A 26,230-nucleotide genomic window follows, 5' to 3' on the forward strand; every position below is an offset into this window, starting at 1 on the left:
ACTGAATTTTTTTATGCCCAGATAGACTTTTTCAGATTAGTTTCATTCTTTTCTGCCTTTGAAGCACTAATGAAAAACTTTAAATCTGCATGTTGCATTATCTCTCTTACACACACACACACACAAAACCCACAGGTAATATACTCATTCTGTATTAGAAGTTAAAGTAGGGAAAAAACTATACTGTCGATTTCAAGATCATGGGAAAAAAGGCAGTCAGTGCGCCTTACATTAATACTAACAGTGCCAGTAGGGGAGGAACATGGGAATGTGCTGCTCACCAAAAAAATGCACCTTTTGGCTATTTATCAGTAAATCAATAATAAATATATCAGAATATCACACTGATATTCCGGGTCATTATTACCTTCATATCTTTTTTTAAAATTCTAGAACATTCTTATAAAAATGTAACTTTTCAATAATGAAAAAAAATTCCCTTCACATCACTCACCAAAATAAAAATAATTCTGAAGTTGCTGTATCAGCTAACAAAAGCCGATCAATTAGCCAATATTCATTGCCTACTACATGCTTAATAGAGTGTTAACAAGAGTAGGAAGAAAGACATTCAAAATTCACCACAAAAATGTATTTATAAAGATAGATTGGGTTGGATCTGAGTATGAGCATTTTTTCAAAGGCCCCCCCATAGGATTTTGATGGACAGCCAGAGTTAAGAACCTCTGGCTTTTAATAATAAAGTACAAACCACTTAGGCACAGCTGATCAAAGCTCTTCATGTCCTGACCCCTGTCTATTTTTCATCCTTCATCTCCTGCCTCTCTCTTCCTTATAGTCTCTATCTATTCGTAACTATTTACCAGCACCCCGCGAAATGCTATTGTATTTTTCGCCAGGCCCTTGAACCTGTTATTCCATCTATCTGGAATAATTTGTAATCACTAGTCACCTAATGAATAGTGACTAGTATTTTAACACTCAGCTCAAGCTTCGCTTCCTATATGAAGTCTTTCTTGATGCCTGAAAGTACATGTGACCACATCTTCCTTCCTTCAAAGCCATTGGTAACCTGTACCTATTTCCATCACCACACCGACAAGAAGTTGTCTCCACCCATTTGACTTTCTCTTCCTATTAGACAATAAATTCATAAAGAACTATGTTTACTTATATTTGTATCCCTGACAAAGGGCCACTAGTAATATAGTTAATTGTGTTATTTCAAAGATAGTAAACTAGGTTTGATTCCAACATTTTGTATATAACTTACTAGCTTATGACCTTGAGGAAATTCCTCAGACTCTCTATGAGGTAGCTGTCAAATTCAGTTGTCAAATTGGAATAATATGACTTACTTCTTAGTTTAAAGGAATGAAGCAATGCACAAAAGTCCTTAAAACATAGTAATCAGTAGATAAATGTTTATTATTATACTATTGTGACTGTTGTTGTGTGGCCAGGTACATATATATATATATATATATATATATATATATATATATATATATATATATATGGTATATTCCATTTATAAATTCTCAAAATAAAACTGAATAGGTGTCATTTTTGCTATTATATAGATAATTAAAGCAAGGTTAAGACAGTAGCCATTTTCTAAGAAATTAATTTTAATAAGGCATAGGACTGGAATTCAGACCCAGGCCTATTTGATTATGCAACACTGAACAGAGTAAAAATTAAAGAAATATAATGAGATACATATCAAGCATCTTACCAAACTTTAACAGGAAGATATTTCTGCTTTATAGATTACCATTTCCTACCACTACTAAATCCAAGCAGAAACCTCCCCTTAACTCATCTTTAATCTCCTCTTAGAGTTGGAAAGAAAAAAAAAATTCAGGGTTTTTAGGCTATTACCCCTCTATTCTTGGCAATTCATAGCAACTCTGGCATCTTGAGCTTTTATTGTCTCTAATATTTCAGAGCTGAGGTATCAATATACCTTCTAAGTATACACTTCCTACTTACTTCTAGCTCTCCCTTCTCATTTTTCTTTTCACTACATTTATTTTTGAACAGAAGAAACCTAGGTTATGCATGACTTTTCCTTAATTCCATGGCTGTTTGTTTTAATTAGAAAAATTTATGGGCAGAAGACCATGCACAGTCTCCATTATAGTCTGTGTAATAGCAATCATTTTTCTGCATTTTTTCCTGTTTAATTCACTAGTAGTCAAGGCCTGGGTGTATGCAAAAGTTATGCTCTACATGAACTGAAATACATGTAAACAGTCATCTAACAGGTACAGCAGAGATCTTCCTTTAGATTTTCTATCTTTCTCTCAAGAGTTAATTAAGGATGACACTTTTTTGATATTTAAATAAACTTAATTTATACAAATTTATAATTTGTGGTTCTCAGATCATGATTTTTTCCAAACATATTTAGTCATAGTCTGTTTCTATTTTGTTACTGGCAGTTTTGAAGGAAAATAATACTTTAAGTACCTTTCTCAATGCCCTTACAAAGAGGCACATCAGGTTCCAGAAAAATGTTATTAGCTCTCTTAGTCTGGATTAGCTTTCCTAGTCTAGATCTCTTTTACATCCTAACAGATGATGTATTTATTCAATTATCTGCAGGGAAACAATACAGTGTGTTGGTTAAGAATGTACGCTTTGGAGCTATAATGTGTAAATCCAAATCCTTACTCTGCATGTTAGTTTCATAGTGCTGCCATAACAAAGTACCACAACTGGATTAGAACAACAGAAATTTACTGTTTTACAGTTCTGAGAGCTAGAAATCTGAGATCAAGAGGTCAGCAGGATTGGTTCCTTCTGAGAACCATGAGGTAGAATCTGTTTCATGACTCTGTCCTAGCTTAAGGTTGTTTGCTGGCTATCTGTGGTGTTCCTTGGCTTGTAGATGCATAACTGCAATATCTGCTTTAATCTTCACGTAGCCTTCTCCCTGTGCGCATGTCTATCTCCAAATTTCCCCCTTTTAATCAGGACACCAGTCATATTGGATTAGGGGCCCACCCTACTCCAGTAGGACCTCATCTAAACTAATTACATCTGCAACAATTTCATTTCCCAAAAAGGTCATATTCTTAGGTACTGGGGATTAGGACTTAAACATAGGAACTTGGGGGGGACACAATTGAATGCATAACACTCTTTTACCATTTAACACTGTGACAAGTTACTTAACCTATTTTGTGTCCTGATTTCCTTACCTATAAAACTGAGATAAAAATGATTAACTTTATGGGTTGTTGTGAAGATTATACAACTGAATACATTGAAGTACTTAGAATGGTGCCTAGAAAGGAGTAACCACTCAAAAACTCAGAATTTATACTGCATTTGAACAGCTATTTCTGGGAAAATGGCCCATAGAAATGTAATTATTTTAAAATGAAACACTAGCAATCTTAAAATGCAAGCCCCTTAAAACATCATTTACTATATATTTTTAAAATATAACATTTAGAGGCATATCAATTTTGTTACTATAGTTTAGGAATTGGCTTATTTTTAAAAGCACAATAACTGTGTATGGAAGTTGGATCAATATTGGGCACAATATTTTGTGTCACAAATTTTCTCATGTTAGCCAGGCACACGGTAATGACCAGAATATTGTACAGTATTTTGAATGCACTGAAATTTTGTGTAAGCCACTTGGTAAAAGTCAAATTTCTTGTAAAGAAAAGGTTAGTTCAGGCCATCTATATTGTTTCCTTATCTTCTATACTGCAGGATAAGAGTTTTATCGTAACAAGGGATATTTCAAATTGTACTTGAGTAAAAGCAAATATATGCTATCCTTTCGGGAGACTGGCTTCATGATTCTATTATAATATGCCTCCTAAATTGCTAATACTCTATTGAGGGTAGTAGCAATATGATGCCTAACTCCTCTGGGCTGAACTGGGAAACACTATAGACTCTAATTATACAAAGTCATATCCATTTCATAATTGAGTTTTTAGTGTAAGGGCTGAAATTCTAAAAGAAGTTATTTGGATGATTATATTATACTATCAGTGAGTAGAGATGTGCTAGGTTTTGGCCACCCATTATCCATTCCACTTGTTTTAGTGACAGCATTTTTAAGGAATTCCTTGTCCCCCATAGTGTCCAGTCATGGTAAGGTTGTCAATCAAGGGGTCCTACTCTATGATGCAGGGGCTCATGACCCAATCTAGTCCATTCAGACTCACTCTTGCAGAACTGATATTTTTAGCTGAGTAATACAATTATAGGGAAAAAAGGGTTGAAATCAATTCAGCCCAATGAGACTGATGATTAATTCCTGATGTCTAGATCCCAGGTGCTGCCCTGATTCTTATCCTTTGCTAAGGTTGGTTCTCTAGGAGTCTCTTCAGTTCTGTGGAATCATCTTATCCAAGGTCTTATAAATCCAATATTTATATTATAAATCCAATTTTTATTTATAAGATATCCAATTTCTTATAAATTTCTTTTCTGCTTATTTTAGCTAGCTTTAATCCGTATTTGCTGCAATGGATACAGATAGGGATCCCTAAGTCAGGGTTTCTCAAACCATCTGCATCTACATTTAGCAGAGTGTTTATTAAAAATGAACAGTCCTAAACACTATCTTTAACACACTAAATCCAGCTCTTTGGTAGTGGGGCTCAGCAATCTGTCATTTGAAAAAGTTCTTCAGCAGTTCTTATAGACATTAAGACTTGATAGTTGCTATGCTAGATCTGAATTGAGGGAAAATCAAAAGTAGTCCAAAAGGAGGAGAGTCTGGGGCTGAAGACTCAAACTGTACAGCTTCTCATTAGATACTTAAATTGTCATTATTGCCCATTAATCAAGGCTGCTTGTACAGTGCCTAACTAGCAGTTTAAACATCTGGACGAATTAGTAAACAAACAAGTGATAAACATACAAGCAAAAGCACACAGTAATGGGCCTTACAACCACAAAAATAATATATATAAAGAAAATGGGAGTAAAAATGGCATATTACTTAAAGTCATAACTATTAAATGCTAATTTTAAAAAGTTGTATAATCCAGTAAAAGAAATCCTTCTTTATAAATATTTTTCCAAAAAATTCTTCTATTCTTTTAAAACAGACTGTCGCTATTTATAAGTGATAGAGGTTAAGTGTTTTAGAAAGTTCTCAAGACATTAATATAGAGGAACAATATTTAAATTCAATACCTTTGCATTTTTAATATTCTAGGAGTTGCCTGAAATTCTCCTTCCCATTTAGAAAGTACACTGATCTAACAGGCTTAAGGCCTGCTTTCTTTTTCCTTTGTGGTTACTAATTTGCTCTATCAGCTTTGCCAAGTAACTTAACGTCCATATAAATTCCTATAGTAAAATAAGTGCAGTAATTTATGCTGCTTACTTACTTTGGAAAGATGGAATAAAAAGATGAAGTGGTAGAATTAAATTAATATACACAGTTGAAAAGCATTTGGTCTTTTTCTTCATTTTTCCTACTACGTCAAATCCTCCATCAACTGGAGATATATTTTTATAGGTGTATTAATGGGAGAGACTGCTGAGTACAAAACATTTTTGAGTTTTTCAGAGAAACATCCTCTTTAAGTACAAAGATGTTATCCATTTATTTTGAATTTAAATTAGAACTGATTTCTATTCTTGTTTTTCTGGAGTATAACAGAGTTTGATAAAATGTTGGAGGTGAAGACAGGGGAAATGGTTAACATCGCAGTCATGAGAACAATTTCATACAGAACAACAGACACCATCATTTTTAAACCATCCTCTTGGCTACTCTAAACAAGTCCCAGAATCTCCATCAGACTGCTCCTATTGCAAAGGCTTCCTTCCCTGTTTTCCTATCATCTCTCTTATGTGCTCTCTCAGTAGCAAAACAAGTTTTTCCACCATCTCACATTGAGGGATTTGGAACTCCTGTTGATGCACATGCCCTCATCGAAGAAATTTTTACAAATAAAGGAAGTTATGTCTCTATGAAGATGTTCCTATCTGGGGGCATTGACTTTGATGCCAATTCTTCAGTTTGATAAATAAGGCTGAAATGAAAAGTCCTGTATACAAATTTTGGCCTGTCTTTATCCATGCATTCCCCTAGAATTTAAATTCATAAAAGTGGAATTAACAATCTAAGTATATGAATATTTTTCAACTTTCTGCTTAACTGCTTTCTAGAACACTTTACATCTTCAAAAGAAATGTTTGTTGTCATAGCACACTCTGAGGCATGATATATATTAACCTGAAGCCATAACACATCTAGAAAATACAGTTAAATAGGAGGTGCAAAGATTCTCTACACATTAAAAAAACTAAAAAAATTACTGAGGAAAAGATTAATAGACATCATTCCATAAAATTATAAACTCCTCCAAAAAGATTAAGTGTTGAGAAATAATCACTGAGGAAGGAAAGTTCCTTGATTTCAGCTAGATATTCAGCCTAAATTCTTACTCAAATTCTCAACCCCCTTTCAACTGTTTTCTAGCTTTTCCACTCAAGGAGTTTTTCCAAGCTAGACAATATTGGAAGATTGTGTTTGTGTGTGGATCCAGCATAATGTCACACCTGCAGTAGAGCCACGCGCAACCGCTTTGTCATCCTCATTCCATGTGGTAAATATTCCTATAACTTGAGCCTACCTTTCCTCCCCCTCTTCTACCTACCTATAACTAGGTAGGTATCAGCCATTCTTGTTCATGTGAATATTAGATAAGTGAATTTGGGAGGATTTAGATTAAAATTGGAAGGTAAGAAACACCACTTCAGCATAAGGTACATTAGTTACAACTGACATTTTGTCAGGGAGCTTATCGTTGGTATATAAAGCACTATTAGAGTGACTGGTAAATGGGCATTTACTTCCCAACTGCCTATTGTTCAACGTGTGCATGTCATCAGAAGCAAATATTAGAGGGGAAAAATGATAAGTGGAAAAATTTGGAGGCTGAAGCCAATCTTGATATCCAAACAGTAATAAACATAATTAAAGGTAACTTGGGGGAAATACTTGGAATTAACATGACATATGTAAGTAGTATATAAAGAACTTACACATAAAAGAAAATCATAATCATTCCAATTTAAGACTAGCTAAAGGAGATAAATTTAAAATAGTCCATTTGCATGAAATCTTCCCTAATTTTGCATTAGAAGAGAATTAAGTCTAAATTTTTTATAAGAAATTGAGAGCAACTGACTGAACAGGATAATCTTGGACCTGGACAATAAGTATATCAGAGACAAGTATATTAAAAAGAAAATTTATGGCTTTTTCCTTAGTTATATAGATATTATTTAAGCTTCCTACACTCTGGTGCCACATTAGAAGCAGAACTTCCAACCAAGCTAGTGTGCATTTGGAGGATGGGATCTATTCCATAATAAATGTGGCATATGTGTGGTGGGATGTACTTAAAATCATAATCTTTTACAATTAAGATATCAAACCTCAAAAAATATCCTCAATCTAGTAAAGCCTGACAACAACTCAGATTCTCACAGCCAAGGCAAATCATCTGCTGAAGGAGAAAATACTTTAAAGACTTATGATACATACTCTAGCACAGAATTAAAATAATTTTTATGACATAGCAATACACAACCATATTCTAGGTATTGTGTAATGATTAAAGGTGAAGAAATATTAATCCAATCATAATATACCTTTATAAAGATATTTATTTTCATAAGTTAGAAATAACGCCTGCACTAGGGTATTGAAATAATGATCAGGGCAACAACAACAAACCTAGATGCACACAAAGAGATGAGTAATTCATTAGGCTTTTTAGCAGATCTGTAATTTTTCAATTAATTATTTAAAGTCCAGTTTGTCAAAAGATCTGCAATTATTTCAATTATTATTTTAAATATATCTCTATGTTGAAGGACAGAAGAGAACCATAAAATATTGGATTTGAAAATAAGAATATTATTGTAATTTAGAAACTAAATTGACAGTTCAGTGCTTTTTGACATTATAAATGTACAAATCTAAATGTCAACAGCTAATCATGGATAATCTGCCATTGATTTTTCTCTGTCTAAAAATACCAAGTTCTGGCAGCAATTTCTATCTCTATGTTCTTCTACAGGCACATTTCTCAAATATAAAATACAGGATCTATCAAAGAGTAATTTATCTAATTTCTCAACATAAATGTTAAAGAATACTAGCAATTTCAAAGTTATGAAACACCTCTAAAAACCAATATTTAAAAGAGGTAGGGAAGAGAGAATCACAATAAAACAAGAATGGTAAGAGATGGCAAGAAACTAGAGAAACATTTTTAATCTTTAAATTGCATATAGTGTAAATCATACAGGTTTTACAATTTTACCATCATCTAAATATAAAATAATCAGTAGAGAAAACCACACACAATCCATTAAAATCAAGATTTTGTGTTGTTATAGTTTTTGTGCTGTTTCTTTTTAAAAGCAGCCACCATCATCAAACACACTGTTTCTTAAAGAATATGATAAAACTTTTAATGAAAAAGCCAAGTGGTGCCATCTACTTAAAAACTCTATGTTCTATATATGGAATCTATAAAAAAAAAATGGTTATGAAGAACTTAGGGTCAGGACAGGAATAAAGATGGAGACGCTGAGAATGGACTTGAGGACATGGGGAGGGGGAAGGGTAAGCTGGGACGAAGTGAGAGAGTAGCATTACATATATACACTACCAAATGTAAAATTGATAGCTAGTGGGAAGCAGCCGCATAGCACAGGGAGATCAGCTGGGTGCTTTGTGACCACCTAGAGGGGTGGGATAGGGAGGGTGGGAGGCAGACGCAAGAGGGAGGAGATATGGGGATATATGTATATGTATAGCTGATTCAATTTGTTATAAAGCAGAAACTAACACCCCACTGTAAAGCAATTATACTCCAATAAAGATGTTAAAAAAAAACCAACTATGTTCAATCTAAGATATTATTCACTGGGATTTTATTTTTACCTATACACAGAGTAAGTTTTAATGTTCAAGTGCAGAATAACTAATTCAAGGTAGCTTAAAAATTGAAGTTCCAGAGGAGTCATTTAATTCTCTTATTGCTTATATATATTTATGATGATGAATCCTGATAAATGTGAGATTCATTTTCATTTCCCATATGTAACTGAAGATTCTTTTTTGGACTTCCCTGGTGGCGCAGTGGTTAAGAATCTGCCTGCCAAGGCAGGGGACATGGGTTTGAGCCCTGGTCAGGGAAGATCCCACATGCCACGGAGCAGCTAAGCCCATGCGCCACAACTACTGAACCTGCAGGCCACAACTACTGAAGCCCGCACGCCTAGAGCCGGTGCTCCACAACAAGCGCAGCACGAGACGCCACCGCGGTGAGAAGCCCGCGCACCGCAACAAAGAGTAGCCCCCGCTGCCGCAACTAGAGAAAGCCCGCGCATAGCAACGAAGACCCAACACAGCCAAAAATTAATTAATTAATTAATTAATTTTTTTTAAAAAAGATGCTTTTTTGTTTATAATTTTTAAAATTATTTCCCTTTATCTTTGCTATATTGCTAGTATTTAACTGTTAAGTATATCTCTTCAACTTTACAACGTTGTACTTAGTGTCAGGGGGCAGATCCTATTTCATTTCTAGCAGGCACACAAAGTCAGTGCCAATATAGGGTCATGGTCAATATACTGAATGAATATTTATTCTCAGTGTCTCCATATATTAATTCATAGATCAGTGAAAATGGTACTTTTACCTTTTCATCTCTGTAAACAATAGTTCATAGATGTGAACTTATCTATGGAACAGCTAAATCCATATTGCTTTGTCAATTATTCAATGACATATAAATAGTCTTATTAATTAAATCTTAAGCTCTCACAAGTCCAGGGCAAAGTGACCCATCTTTACGTTTCCTGTTCCCAGCACAGTGAAAAAACATAGTAGGTATCAATATATTTCATTTAAAAATTGGATGAATGTATACTTAATTTTGAACTAATTTGAGAATTCTAGGAAAATATATACAAATAAGCCATATAGATTAAGAACTGAAGTGTTTATATATAAGTAATAAAAATAAAAATGAACAAACAAAAACCCAAAGATAACTATATCTATATTACAATGGAAAAGTATTTCAGAACTTTATAACAGAAACAGGATAACAATTTCATCTGATTTTAAGGCTTCATAAATTCAGGGGAAATTTTCATTTAGCTTTAACAAGTACTTAAAACTCTAGAATACTAAACTTTAAAATAAATTCTTAAATTTTACTTTTGCTTTATTAGGTAATAGAGCTCTTGAAAAATCTAAAAAAACAGTGCATATGTATACATGGGTTTTTGGTCATAAACTAGTGAATATCATAAAGGTTCTTACACATGGAATTTTAAATAAACAAACTACCTGCTATTTTAATAACTGGGGTGAACTCTAGTTTTCTAAACTATAAAATGAAGTTATTATACTATAACACTTTAAGACAGTAAGTTATTATAATATAGGTACAATTTTTGCGCTAATATAGTATCATAAAAATAAAATTGGAGCATGTTATTTTTCACTTATTTTAAAACATGCTAAGCAATATGCTATACCAACAATATGCACTTCTGAAATTCTGTTTCTTTTTCAGATAAAAGTTAGGATCTCTTTCTGACTGCTCCCTCATTAAATTAAGCATGTAAAACAGCCAAGGAAACAGGGTAGTTTCCTCATTAAATGTTCTAGTGTTACGAAATTGTTGTGGCTACTGCAGTCTTGGGGTTTTTTGTTGTTGTTGATCAGGCATTATAATTGTTAACAAGTGGACTAATGCATAGATTTTATTTAATTTTAGAAACTGACAAAAGTCTTATGATTTGTGCAAGGCTGTTAGTTTGCTCAGCTCTTTCCTGTCACACATAATGGCAACTACTAATTATTTTCACTTGCATTCACAGTTTAAATGTTATCTAAGTATACTTTAATCCAGAAGGAGAATGAAAGGAAATTTTCAGGATTTTTTTTTTTTAAAGAGATTTAGCTAACGTTCTCTGTCATCAGGACATTTCCATACTTGCAGAGATAAGGCTCTAACCCACGATATTGTTATATATATATATATAACAAGAGAGACTTCTTAACCAATTAGGTTCATTTTAAAAATAGTACCATAATTCAGTTTTTTTCTATCCCTATTTTTCTTTTCATTTTGCATGTTTATAGCTACTTAGCCACTGTATTATATTTTAAAATAAACTTCAGTTGTCTTAGATATCAATTTTTAGAATAACATTCATTAGCCACTACATAGTTTAATTTTCTAATTAAATGTTTAATTTTAATTATTTTTAGCAATATTAAAGTATCATAGCAATATAAGGAACAAATTTCTTCCTTTAAAAGTAAAAATTAAGGTGATATTGAGATATATTTCAACTCATACTTGGAGGCAATCATTTCAATTAGTTTTAGATAATTCTTATTTGGAATACATATTAATGTAATACCCTTTTATTTCCTAGTCATCATAGGTAGGAAATTTTTCATATATTGATTTTTTAAAAATCATGTGTAAGTACTCTTCCTTATTCTAGACATTATACTCTATGTACTATACAAGAATGTGTTTCTCTTTGCAAGGCTCATGTACCACCAATATGAATATTATAATAATAATCTGAAACAACACATAATTATTCTACTGTTATGTTATTAGTAAGTTAACATAAGTAAATAAATTACGTACATAAATATCCCATATATCCACAGATACCTAACATTATAAGAATAATACATAACTAATTCTACCTCCTGAACATTCAGTTTCTAAGGAGATGTTATATCTCCTATAATCAAAAAGTTAAGTACAACTTTACAACTGAAGTTATAAAATGAAATAGAAGAAAGAGGGGTGATTTTTCATTTATATCCAGCAAGTTCAGATCATCAAACAGGCCAACAACTAGAGGACACAGCAGTATCCTGGGAAAGTAGCTGAATCTATTTTTCAGTACATGAACTGAAAATACACACTTTCATCCCAGTTCCCACTCCAAAGCTTAATTAAAAGGTATGCTTGCTGCTACCTGAAACTGGAAACTAGCTTCTTCACCATTAACCATAGTTTTTAATAATAAACCCACCTTAAATAAATACACCATAAAAAGCTTGTCTAACATCCTTCAAACAAAATCTCCCTCTACCTGTCAGTCCATGGAAAGCCATTACAGATGTGAAATATTTATATTTTCTATGCATGGTTGTGTTTTTAAATGCATATTTATGTTTACTTTTCATGTAATTAAATAGAATATATGCCCACATAAAACTAATATTAGAAGATCCTTGTGAAGCAATTTTACAAATAAACCACATGAAAGTGTTAGTAGTATTACTTTAGCCCCTTCCTTCTCTCCCTCATGATCTCATTTACTGTAAAATTCTTCATCTCATAAAAATCATCAAGTAATTAGAGTAAATATCAATTACTCAAGGATATGTAACATCAACAGAGAAGACTGATTTTCTAAGGAACAGAGATTGTATGATAATCACTGTTGTAGACTTAGAACCTAGCATAATGCCTGACACAGGGAGATTTTTAATATGTGACTGTTGAGTGACTTATTTTCTTAACTTTGAGATAAACTGTAATGAAATAATAGAAATTACTTTCAAATAAATGGTACATAAATATATTATGAGAATTGAGCAACAGTACTTGTTACATGTTACCATATAACAAATGTGTTTTTAAAGTTTTTCTAATTAATTTTGGATCTAATTTTAAGAAAACAGAAAATTTTCCTGCCAGACTTGGAAAGAGACTGGAAACCCTTCACTGGATCATATATTCTAGGAGGGAAAGTTCTCCTTGAATTCTTATATATGGTAAGTACACTGCCTATCAAATAGTAGGCCTCTGATAAATATCTGTTTGAAGAACGAATGTTTTCACTCAGTTCTAGAATATTTATCATTGAAAAACAAAATTGTATATCCCATAAGAAGTCAATGTTTACTGAAAGGAAATCACTATAAAATACCAATAGTATTCTCCAGAACATACTAAGCATTAAAGTAAAATATAAGGTTTACTATGTTTGAATATGTATATTTAAGAATATTTAGAAATGTTTAAATGAAGCATTTCCAGAGTATGAATTTTCTAAATATATACAAAGTATATACGACTAAGTTAGGAATTTTTATGCTTCTATTTAATGATTACATTCATATATTATTATTATAATGCAACTCACTGTAATGAATAATAACTGCTCAGGGAAATTTTTTAAATTATATGCAATTTACTGTTGTTTAGTGGAGAGCCTAATAGTTTCTTCCCTCATCTTAAGATCTCATTTTTTGGATCTCTTATAGGCTTTCTGAACGTGTATTTGTTTCTCTTCATTGAAAGAAAATACAGAGATAAAAGAAGACTAATAGAAAATATGTGAAACACGCTTATTTGATATCTAGTATCACTTACATTTTTGTTTTCAGTAACAGTAATCTGATCATAACAAAGATGAACAAAATTGGTGCATAAACCAAACTTCCAAATATTGCTCTATATTTTAATAGACTCTGTTGGATTACCATGTTGCTTTGTGAAGATGTCTCCACCCATGTGTGCCATTATCCACTCTGACAAAAAACAACTATATATGGAAAGTTATCATGTCAAAAATGCATTAAAAAATTTCATTTGTTGATCCAATATGAGTGTACAATGTTATGTACAATGGTTTGACAATGGTTTGAAATAGTAAAACTGTTAAGATTATATTTTAAATCATAGTTTGAGCTGAATAGAGTGGAAAGTGGGCCTCACCCCACCCTTCCTATCCTCTGTCAATTATCAATTATTATAAGCAAGGTCATTTTTACGGGGAGTAATGGAAAATTTTTTCAGCCCTTTGGAAAAAAAAGTGATATAAATGTTGAATATCTACATTTATTTTTCTGTAATGGTAAGATGATCCCATAATCCTAACTCCAAAATGTATCTCAAATCCATCTTTTCTCCCCATCTCACTACCACCACTCTAGCCAGGCCACCATATCCCACCCCCCATGTAACTGCAACAGACTCCTAATTCTATTCTTGCCATCTTCCAATCGTCGCTTTGCTCACTAGCCATAATGCTCTTAAAATGAAAAATGGTTAAAATCTCTCAAAAGCTTCCCATTTTACCTAGGATAATATTAAAACCCAGTTCCTTTCCATGGCTTGTTTTCTTCTCTGTGGTATCTGGTTCCTCACTATCTTTCAAACCTTACTTTGTGCTAAATCTCTTCCTTGCTCAGTAAGGTCCAGTCACACTGGACTTATTTCTTCAAATGTGTCAAGCTCATTTCCCTTCAAGGTCACTGACCAGGCAATTCCCTTTACCTAGAATGCACTTCTTCCCATTCTGTACAATTAGCTCTTTCTCATCCTTGAGAATGTGACTTACATGTCACCTCCTAGATAGGCCTTTCCAACCATCACATTTAAAATAGCAGGTCCCTCCTTTTATTTGCTCAGTGCCTGTATTCTTTCCTGCACAGCATATAGTTTCATTTACTTAAATATTTTTTTGTCAGTCTCCCTTACTAGAAAATAAATTCCATGAGGGCATTTATAAAGTCTGCCTTACTTATTCTTTTTCTCTTCATCATCTAAATATTAAACTCGAAAACACAGTACTCAATAAAATAAGGCAAAAGTAGAGGTAATATAATTTCCATTTTTTAAAGAACTAATGTCAGTCTAATGAAATTGAAAGTTGATCAGAACACTATAGATGTAGTATATTAAATTATGTTGCACATTTTTTATATGTATGATATAATATATACAATTTTTATTTAAAAATAACACTGTGGATGTATAAACAATTTAATCCTTCTGTACAAATTTAGTTTGATTACATGATTGGCAAAGTACACTGAACAAAGTCAATCCGTTTTCATTACTTAACTATATGTACTGATCTCCACCATATTTATACTCCCAAGAAATGTTGAGTGAAGAACACAATGAAGAAACTTCTATTACTTTTGGGGTTAGGTTGACTATGTAAACTGTAAAATAAGATCTGTTCTCTCGCCATTTAAGACAAATGAAATATATAGTCAGAAGTACTCATGTGTGTGAAAAGAGAAGAATGAAAGAGAAAGATTGAGATATGGTGCTTGTCATAGGGAAAGAGGATTGGTAGAAGGAAATACCAGAAATCTATGATGCCTTTTGCACTTAAGTTATTTATACCAGCAGCGATCAGTGAAGAAGGGAATTTCAACTCTAGTATTTTTCTCAATATTTAATTTTGTAACATAAAAGTCATACAAATTCCTTATTAGAAAAGTTGAAAATATTAAAAATGTAAAAAGATGTTATTTAACCACTAATTTTAGATATATATTTTCCCCTTGGGGAAATCGCAATTAAAACTGCTTTATTGGGCTTCCCTGGTGGCGCAGTGGTTGAGAATCTGCCTGCTAATGCAGGGGACACGGGTTCGAGCCCTGGTCTGGGAAGATCCCACATGCCACGGAGCAACTGGGCCTGTGCGCCACAATTACTGAGCCTGCGCGTCTGGAGCCTGTGCTCCGCAACAAGAGAGGCCGCCATAGCGAGAGGCCTGTGCACCGCGATGAAGAGTGGCCCCCACTTGCCACAACTAGAGAAAGCCCTCACACAGAAACGAAGACCAACACAGCCATAAATAAATAAATAAATAAATAATTAAAAAAAAAAAAAAACAACAAAAAAAAACCTGCTTTATTCATGTTATTCCTAGTTTGAAGAAGAGATCCTTAAAGAACACTGTATAATTTTTGTGTAAGAAAAAATTTTTAGATATAGTGTTATCCCAAACCCAGAGCAAAAAAACATTTAGATGATCAATGCATATCAATGACATTTTATATTTCTATTTTAAACACTAATCATAATGACTAATTACACAATGGCTTATTTCAATTTGTAAATGTATAATAAAATTACATTCTAGGTTGTTTTTATACTTATGGTAAATAAGAAAACATGTGATTACAATCTGCACCTTTACAACTATAAATAATTTATCCCTGAAAATAATTTTATATAAATAAAAGGTCTTTTAGAAATGTTCTTTATAAATCATTGTTTTCCTTATTTAACACAAAGTTAAATATTTTCAGTAAAGTTCACTCTTGACCTTTCCGAAAATATTTCAATTCCTCCCCTTCAATAAACATTAGAACAACAGTCTTATAGTTTGTGAACAATACTTATGGAAGTTCAACTAATTTGGGGCTATGAATTTTATTAAGCAGATATTTTTCTGCTCAGCTATGTTCACCTGTATTTACACACAACTTAGTGTATTTTACACTCAATTCATTCAAATTAATAAATTCAGTGAAACTAATGACTCAGACTACTGTTTTCCTTGTTTATTTCATTTGTCACTGAACTTCCTGGGTGGAGGAGAAAGATCAATTCACACAATCTTGGTAGTAAAATGAGCTCAGTAGACTCTCATATTCAAACCATATTTTGATTTAATATATTATTTGAGTATTGATTATTTTTGGAAACATGAGTCACACCCTGAGAGATGCATCAACTCTTAGACTAAAGCAGAGTAATCTCTGAATTAATGGATCCCTGGTGGCTACTAACCACTGTTATTGATACACCTGGTTACTTACATATGAAACAAGATTGTATTTTATATTCTCCTAAGTATCCTACTAGTATGGAAATAAAAGTTTACATATATTAAGAGGGTAAAATCTGTTATTTTTACATAAAAATTACCAACACGAAATAAATACTATGGTTTTAAATAGAGGGAAAACTAATGGAATAAGAGAAATCTGAGTACAAATCACGCTTTCACTTACTTAATCAGATGAAGTGATCTAGGAAGCAACTCTACTTTCTGATGGATTCAAGGAGGTTTGGGTAACAGGAAGAGAGAGTCAAACTGATTTATTTTGTCTTTGTAGTGCAGAGCTTCACAGCAGTTAAAAAAACAAGAGAAGAGATGCTTCCTGTACTCAAGTTACTCTTAGCACCATCTTAAGCACCAGGTTAAAAATGAGGTAGTTCACTTTTTTGATCGTTTTACTATGCCTACGTATGGAAAACTAGGAAATGGGAAGAGGGTGATTCCTTCATTCAACCATGAAAGATTTTATATGATTTGGTAAAAATAGATAAATAACATTAAAAAGTTTACTTTGTGACTATCCTTAATGAGAAGGCAAATTAAATAAAAATGAAATTTTACCCTCCATAACAAATTTTAAAGATAAAACATGAATTCCATTAGCTCTTATGATGAAAAGTTACTAGGAAAATGAATATGATATCCTTAAAATTAACTATTCATCATATTACTGATGTTTATTACTATGTGTATAAAAAATCTGATTTATATTTTACAGTAATATTTCTATATTGTATACATACTATAATAATTCTGTAATACCTCATGTTTTCAATGTTTACAAATTGGTAAGATATGTTGATTCATGTCATCTATTTACGAAGCTACAAATAAGAAAATATCCCCCAAGTGTTCATAAAAATAACATTTTGAAGTTTCACATTTTATTAACTATTAGCGTGATGATTTCAGTATTCAAAAATTATCTCAAAGTATTATACGGCATAATTTCTAATCACTATGACTTTAGGCTGTAAAAAGCATTTTAAAAGGAATCATTTGTGTCTGATGAAAAAAACCTGAGCATATTTTCTCTATAATCTTCTGATGAAGAACTTCTCTAAATTTTACCCAACTTAGCCTTTAGGCACTATATTAGCCAAGTGTAATGCATAGCCTGTGTTTTTAGCATGTTAGTACAAGTTCAAATTAAGAGTTTTAGGAGACTACCTTTAGTTATCTTATTTAATTGTTGGGTAAACTGAGTAATACTAACACTGTTAAGCTAACTTATAAAAACACACATAAATTACATATAATTGGTAAATATTTTAGGTAAAATGTCTTTTAAAAGTATGAGAAAGTCATTAAAATAGATAAGTAAAAATTACTGCAAGAGGTTAACAAACAACTCCTCTATGTCCTTAAATTTAATATGACTATCTGAAAGGTCATATTTTAACAGTTGACACATTTTGGTAGAATGGCACTTTAGTCATATGAAGAGTCTAACATGTGTTTTATTTATGTTGGTATCCTCAGGGCCTTGGATGGTTACCAGCACTTAATGAAAAAATATGTTGATTTAGGGAAATGATTGCAAGGAAATAACTGTTAAAATATCTCTAGTAAACCTGACTTCAAAGTATACATCTCTTTAGTAGCCCTAGACACATTTGGTACAACATAAATGTCTGATCTTCCAATTATTAAAAATTTCCTCTCTCCTTTCAATAAAAAGGTCAAATAATTACATGTTATTTTTAACAATCTTCTATTTTCAGAGGTAGATTAAGTAACTACCCCTTTGATATTTAATGTCAATATTCCTTGAAAACAAATAAGGGATGTGTGTGAAGGTATACACCGCCATAGGAAAGTATGGCACTATAGGTGGTTCTCATATGATACATCCTCACAGGCATGATGGTTGTGTAGGATTTTCAAATTGACATATGCATTTGTGATTGCAATTTGGCAGGTCAAAAAAAAAAAAGAGAGAAAATTAGAAAAACATGTCAAAAGTACCAGTTGTATAAATGAGAACAATTGAATATTGATTCTGAATAATTCTAACAAATTGGTCATACATGTTGATAACAAAAAAGACTGTGTTGTTTTGCCTTCTCTCTCAACCTTCTCACCCTCGCAAAAACAGTGCACACTTTCATGTCATCTGACCTCCATTTATATATCTGCAAATTATTTCGAAGCCTTATATGTTGAATGGTAACTATAACTGAAGTTTTATATTTGAAGTATTTGTAAAAGTGTGACATAACAGGTAACACTGGTAGTCATCACAGTGCCAGTGAGAGCATCAAGCCAGGTACACGCTGGAAAACTTTTACGGTTGTTCATCTCTTAGTCTAGGAGGATTTAGATTATGCAGGTGATATTTTTTATAGATCCTTAAATATTCATAGCAGAAATCCGATGAGATATGTCTCATAAAGATTGTTGGATAGAAGGCAAGAAAATGTTCAAAAATTCTCAGTGCTTTCCATTCAGTAAACCTCACTTTCACTTTTCACACACTATTCATCTTCACTTCACCACTTTACCTGACTTTATAAACAGGATATTCACAACTTGTTAATTCACACCTAATACTTATCCCCCGGCCCCTTCGGGCATCTGGGCTAGAAATAATTCGGAATAATTTCCAACAAGTCTACGTTCGGTCTGGATGGGGTAAAGGGGTTGCAGCTGGGCGAGGGCGGCTTAGTTTACCGAAGGCAAAAGGCTGGTATTTGGCCAGAGGCTACAGCGAGAGAGATCTGCTTTCTTGAAGGCATGTGGGAGATACCTACACGTTACCGTGCTGTGAGCGACCGCAGAGAGCCAGAAGTCTCCATTAAGCCTGTGCCACGGAGCCTGACCTGCAGCGCAGACCGCGCAGCGGGGAGCGGTCCCGTGGCCGCCAGGGCTGGGACCCAACTGCTGCGGATGCTCACGCATCCGTTTAAAGGCATTTGGAAGCAGAAGGGACTGGATTTCGTGAGGTCGCCGGCCCCGGCCGATGTGGACAGGGCGCTCTGCGGAGGGGACATCCTCTACCCCCTCGTGTAGAGAGCCCGGAGAAGCCTACCCCGGGACGAAGTTACCTGCAGGAGGCGACCAATGCACCGGTCCTCAGAGCACCCGCCTCCTCCTGCCCCCTCTCGCTTCTCCGCCCCGTCCCTTACCTTGGTTGTTGGAGACGTGACTGCAGTCGCCCGGCCAAGCTGTCAGCAGAGGCAAGAAGAAACCAAATTGCAAAAGAAATTCCCGGACTTCGCTGCCCCCCATGGCTCTCCCCGGCTCTCTTCTTCCCCTTAAAGAGAAGTGGCAGCAGCGCAGCCAGGTGTTCCGCGTAGGGTACGGGTCCCGGTCCACGTCTTCTTCCTCCTCCTCTTCCTCCTCCACCCGGCCCACAGGGGGTGTCCCGGGGCGCCCCCTGCGCGAGGCCCCGGGGGCAGGGCACGAAGGTCCAGGCTGCCCAGGGGCAGGCGCAGCTGCTTCGGAGGAGGACGCTGCCTGAGGCGCCAGGGAGCTCCTGGCGGCTGTAGGCGAGCGGAATTGCATCCACCACCGTGTCCCGCTCGCGCGAGGACTATTCCCTTGGGCCCGGGAGAGCGTGTGCGCAGGAGCTAGCTCGGGCTGTAGTTTGGGGGAGGGGAACGAAGGGGCGGGGGAGGGCGCCTCACGGCCGGAAGCGGGGGAGAGACGAGGACCAGGTGCGGTGGGCAGCTCCTGCAGCTCTGACGGTCCGAGCGCCTCTCCGGACTGAAGTGGACACTTGCAGAGCCAAAAGCAGGGAGGGCACAGCAGCTGTGAAGCGGGCGGGCGCCGCGAGAACTTTCCTCCGGCCGGTGCGGCGCGAGCCGAACGACTGAAGAGGCTCCGCGGGGCCACGAGCTGTCCGAGCGAGCTACCGAGCTGCGCCCTCAGCCCCTCGCCTAGGTGGCGACGGCAGCGACCCGCAGAGCAGACACTTCCAGCTCGGCCGCGTCTGCGCCGCGCTTCGGCCTCGACAACCGCTTCCCGGGCATCTCTGAGGCCGCACTTAGTCCCCCAAGCACTTTGCTCCCCATTTCGCGGCAGCAGCGTCCAGCGTTTTAGGGCTTGTCAGCTCCCAACACGGCTACCCCCGACTTCTCTACATTTCTGCCGCCAGAGGGGGGCGAGTGCTGTGGGCAAGGGCGCCGGGTCCGGGATGAGCTTGGCGGAGGCGGACCAGTCTGACCACTCCTCAGCGCGGGTCGCCCAAACTTGCCCAGTAGGGCGAGAGCCTCAGCTTTGCGGCCGCCTCCGCTTGCTAGTCCTAGGAGAGCGAAGGAAGAGTGCAAGCAGCAGAGGAGAGTCACATCAGGCTGGAAAGGGACGGGTGCCTGGCACCAGGGCTCACTGAGGTCTTCTCGTCGCCGTGCGGCCGTGACTTCGCAGTGGAGGTCACGAGCATTGTCGCAGCCGTGGGCGCTGGGATTCCGGGGGCCCGGAGCGCCTGCAGCGTGGCGGCGTCGGACCTCGCGCCCAGAGAACCCACGGGCTGAGCGGTGCGTGGCCACATCCACAGCGGCGCCGAGTGCCTGCGAGCGAACAGCTCTCTCCGCGCACCCTCAAGCCGCCCCCTCGCGGCGCCCACTCCCTCCCAGCGCTCGGGTCGGTGGGAAGCGGCGGCGGCCCGCTGCCTGGTTGGACTACGCGGCCCTCGCCCCCCAAGGTTGGGAGTGGGGGGCGGGCAACAGAGGTGCTAACAGGGTGGGGTCTCAGCGCGCTTGGCCCTCACGCTCTCGCCCCGCGGCCTAGGCGGGCCTAGAGGGCAGGGCCCGAGCTGCGAGCGCAGCTGAACTCCGCCAAGCCCCGCGCTCTGCCCTCCTGACAGCCGCCGCTCGGATGCTGTCAGTTCGGCGCTAGAGGGGGTTAGTCGACAACAAAAATGCCTCCGCTGCTCGCAGGTGGAAGAGGCTCATCACGCGGAAGGAGGAATGCGCTCAGGCTATACTTAACGCGTTTGTGAAGGGCGCGCCAAGGAACCCGTGTCACTAGCGTGGGGGTTCTTACATTTTCGCTGTTATTAGTATCATCGTTTTCTTTCTTGAAAAGATTTAGGGTATTACAGTCGAGTGAGTGAGGTCGAAAAGCCCACCTCAAAACTCATCAGAGTGTTTTGAAGAAAAATTTATGGCAATGGAGAAAAGTGAACCGAGAAGAGAAAACAGCGATATTGTAAAGAGTAGAGGATATTTTCCTTCCATAGGGCAGAGGGAGGGAAATGGCACAGTGGCGAGATTTGGGAAAGGAGTAAATGAAGGAGCAAAGGGTCGGCGTTCGACGCTTACAGAATTCTGGAGGAGAAAGCAGCCTTCCATTCGACGCGTTTCAGCGCTGCTATGTTTGTGTCACATACAGTAGAAGTGGTTTCAGTTATTGCATTATAGTCAGTTGGAGGCAAAGAGAAGGAGAGCAAAAGATGCCCCACGTCTAAGTCAGCTGTAAGAAGAGAAATGTGAAATGCCAGTGATTTTGAGACTGAGGAAGGTTTCCGATTGGTGACTGTACTTCCACTTTCATTAGGAATTCAAACACTGCCTCCCTTTAAACGTGTCCATGCTAATTTAAATGTATGCAAATCACTTCTGAAAAGACAACCAAGTATGGAGATAACCAAGTAAAGGAGTAAAATTTGATTTTGCTACTGATATTACCACTCTTACTGATATTGACTGGTCAATATCATTTGCAATATGCATTTGCAAAGTCAGTTTACAATTTATAAACTGTAAAATTAAAAGACTACGTTATAATATAAATCATTATGCTTAAATAAGAGTTCTTAAAAGCGTTTGATGATTCAATATACTAATGTTTTGATTCGAAATAATCTTATTTACTGTCAAAGAATATCTTTTCATGACCTTTTTATAATTAAATTTGAATTCCTTATGTTTAAATGTTTAAATTCACTTACAGTGGATAGTTTTATAGATGTCATTAACAACTCACTAAGAGAAAAATTTTGGCCAAAGAAGACACTCCTTATAAATGCCAAAAATATGCTATATTCTGTTAAACTGAAGGAATGTATAATACTATTTATTAACTTAGAAATGTAAACTATGTTAATCTATTTCTAAACTTCTAGTTTTTAAATTAACTAGACTTGCAAGAATTTTTAAATGGAATACCACTAAAAAGAAGTTGTTTCCCCCAAAAACCCTAGAGTAAAAATATTTTACTATCAGAATTTTAACTTAAATTCTGATATTTTGCTTGAGTATTGCATCTTAGAGACTATATTGTAAAGAGAACACCAAGGGATTCTTTTAAAATTGGGCTAGAAGGAAATGGCTCTAATGAATGGAAGGAAGGAAGGAAAGAAGGAAGGATAGAGGGAAAAGGGAAAGAGTAAAAAAAGAAAACCTAAGATTTATTTCTAGGATTCACACTTATTTCCAAATCATGATACAATATTTCCAATTATGGTACAATTTCCAAATTAAGGTACAATGTCATGGTACAAATAAACTGGTATTTACTTCAGAGTAACAATAAGTGCTGAGTAACCTGGATTTGTATCCTCACCCCTACCTGAAAATTCACCTACAATTCACAATTTTTGTTTGTTTAAATAAATCATTGTCAGGCATGACATAATATATTACTTACCTGGTCAGATAATTGAAAGTCATAATCTGATTTTGGTTTTTAAGAAAATAAATAATTACAAGATTTTTCTAAATATTAAAATAAAACATACTTCATGTTTTAGACACTGTTTTTTGCATGTGTAGAATATAATGGCCTTTTAAAAACTCATCTCAAAGAAGATGAATTGAAATGTAATTTTCTTGATCTTTGACTAAAGTGAGATTCCATGGGTTTGACATGATTATCAATTTCAAAACAAGATTGTAAATAGAATTACCATAACCATCTGACCATTTGTGTTATACATTTTATATTTATATATACACATACATACATATATACATAATGTGTATATGCATATTCATTCTAAAATATTTGTTGAGCTCTTTTTACTGCTCAGTTCTTGTCACTCAGAAGAGTTAATGGTGATATGAGTAAAAATAATTTGTTTTCAAAAAGTAACTTTTTATTTAAAATATAGTCATGGTTATCTTATGTGAGCTAGAAGCAACTTCACTTAACAGAAATGTACTTCCTTTTTGATTTCTAGCAGTGTTGATATATTTGCTGACATGTGACAGTTTCAAAATTATAAGCCATTCAATGAACCAGATGTAATATTCATGTAGATTTATCTGCACTTGTCTGTTTGAATCATACCTATATTCAGAAAAGCATTCATGTCTAATTTTTCAGTACTATATTTTTCAGAATTCTTCTGTATTCTCTAAGACCATTGTTCTTCATGATATATGTGGTCTGGATTCAGGTAAGAATGATTAAATTTTTATTAAATAAAGAATATATGACACTAAAAACTAGTCTAAGCTTTCATTTATAGCAGAAATAATAGTATTCACAAATACTATTTGCTTTTTAAATGATGAGAGACTTAACCTGCAATTAATTCCTTTGAGAAAAAAGAGGAAGGATTATAATGTTTAATACTGAGCATATTTCAAGGCTTGAGAAAGTCCTAAGTATTTTATTTTGGTAAAAGAGGAAATTAATCCACTTAAATCTATAATTTGTGTTCTCTAAGGTCAAGATAGAAGCAACATGAGTAAAAAGAATATTGATCCACAAGTATGCCAAAACATTAGGTCTAAAATATTCATTTTTACTTAGAATAGGTATCATTAAGTCTTTTTTGTTAATATAAAATTTAGAGACAAGCTGTAAACAGTATTATTGTTGTCATTTCATCACCTTTAAATATAAATTAATTGATTGTATGTTTTAGCATGCATACAGCTAAAGTAAAAAAAAAAAATCCACAAAGTCAAATATATATAGTTAATTTGAGGCCCTTTGCTTTAAGAGAATAAAGCACATACACTATTTACTCTGGAAATTTTTCTTTGATATTAGAAGGTAGTTAATATTTTTCTGGAAGAAGATATTCAAAACAGTGCTGGATACTGTATTGTTAGCATGTCACATCTTAAAAACCTCACAGAAAAAAAGCAACATGAGGCTTCATAAGACATGAAGACATGGTTTATTCTGCTGTCATATTGCATTTTCTTCTTATATTGTATGGTATTTTATAGTAAAAGGAAAAATATATATATTACATATATCATGTACATATCTTATATATGTAATACGCATTGTGAGTGTTTGTAATTTTATTTCAGTGAAAACATACTCTCTAGTACTTTTCTAATTCAGTAACAATTTACTAAGCAAGATTTTCCTGTGCATTTGTGCTGAGCATTATGGGGAAGGTACAACAATTATTTGGATTTAGTTCCTAACAATCAGAAGTTTATATTGTATTAAAGGGCACAGACATATGAATTATTCCAATACAAACATTGTATGTTATCCCACAATGGAGTTCCAAATTATTGCAGTTATGTAAGAGAAGAGGAATCACACCCTCACCCTCTAAGGCATGAATCTCTACAGTTACTATTTTGGCTTGAGTTAAACTTACTCCTGGTATGAATTGATTCTGAAAGCTAGTGCATGAACTTTTATTATATCAAGTATAATAAAGTACTAAAGGTTATGCAAAATGGCCGGATAATTCTATTAGATTCAAGTAACTTACAATTTTTAAATGAAATATACTTAATAGTCTGTGTGACATCAGGTATCCACAAAAAATTATTTTAACTAAATTATGTAGAGAATTTTTAATAATATATTTAAATTTATTTTATTTTTACTGGTGATATATTATCATTTATCTTTCATGCCCCAGAATGACCAGCTGTGTCAAAACAACTTTTTTTGATTGAATTAGAATAAATACCATTAAATATCATATTCTAAATACCAAACAAGGAACAACTAATGAAAGAAGTAAAGCTATCTTTAAAATAATCCTTTATATATTGGAATCTGCATGATTATTTCCATCATAATGAATAAGATAATATCACAGGACTGTTGCTATTAATTTCTCTTCAAGTATTCAAATTAGCCTATCAAAATAAACTTAGTATTTATTTAGTGCGCTATAGTGCACTATATCTTAGTGTACTAAGACACTTTTTGCCCTGCTTCGGGAAAAGGCAAAGCTAGGTTTTGCAATAAAAATACTTTGGTATGTCAAATAGTTAAATTTATAAATAATATTATCCATATTAATAAGCATTCTCACGTAAACACTTTAATTATATTTGTATGAATAATGCAAAACATTATTTTACTACAATCAAATTGGATATAGATTAAAAGTGTCAGATAAAGAGAAGTGATTCCTTAATTATCTCTTAAGCTGGATTTTGTGGGTAAGTTTCTTTTTATAAAACTGTTTTCTATAATATTTCAGTTTAGTTTGAAATCAGCTACCACGTTTGCATTTTTGACGTTCTCTTGTTTTTTTTTTTTTTTTTTTTTTGGTGTATATTAAACAATTAAAAAATAAAAGAACAGGTCTTGACTGACATATCATTATATTTCCAAGTGAGCTTTAACAACCCAAAAAACTTAATATACCTAATATTTACCTTCTAAGTCAGGGGTTCTATATCATTTTAATCATAGTATGTTTCTTTACCATGGCTGTTAACATGTTTACAT

The 26,230-nt window shown here is 35.0% G+C and overlaps 1 protein-coding gene across 1 annotated transcript in view; it reads right to left on the minus strand.

The window, feature by feature from the left end:
* The window catches only part of EPHA6 (EPH receptor A6), an 852,487-nt gene extending 832,359 nt beyond the window's left edge, over positions 1 to 20,128 (minus strand). The window contains exon 1 of the mRNA XM_036850549.1: positions 19,750 to 20,128. Within this exon, the coding sequence (XP_036706444.1) occupies positions 19,750 to 20,128 (379 nt within the window). The remainder of the gene's footprint in view (positions 1 to 19,749) is intronic.
* Between the last annotated feature and the right edge of the window lie 6,102 nt (positions 20,129 to 26,230).

The sequence above is a fragment of the Balaenoptera musculus genome, chromosome 4, assembly GCF_009873245.2.
Source record: "Balaenoptera musculus isolate JJ_BM4_2016_0621 chromosome 4, mBalMus1.pri.v3, whole genome shotgun sequence".
NCBI lineage: Eukaryota > Metazoa > Chordata > Mammalia > Artiodactyla > Balaenopteridae > Balaenoptera > Balaenoptera musculus.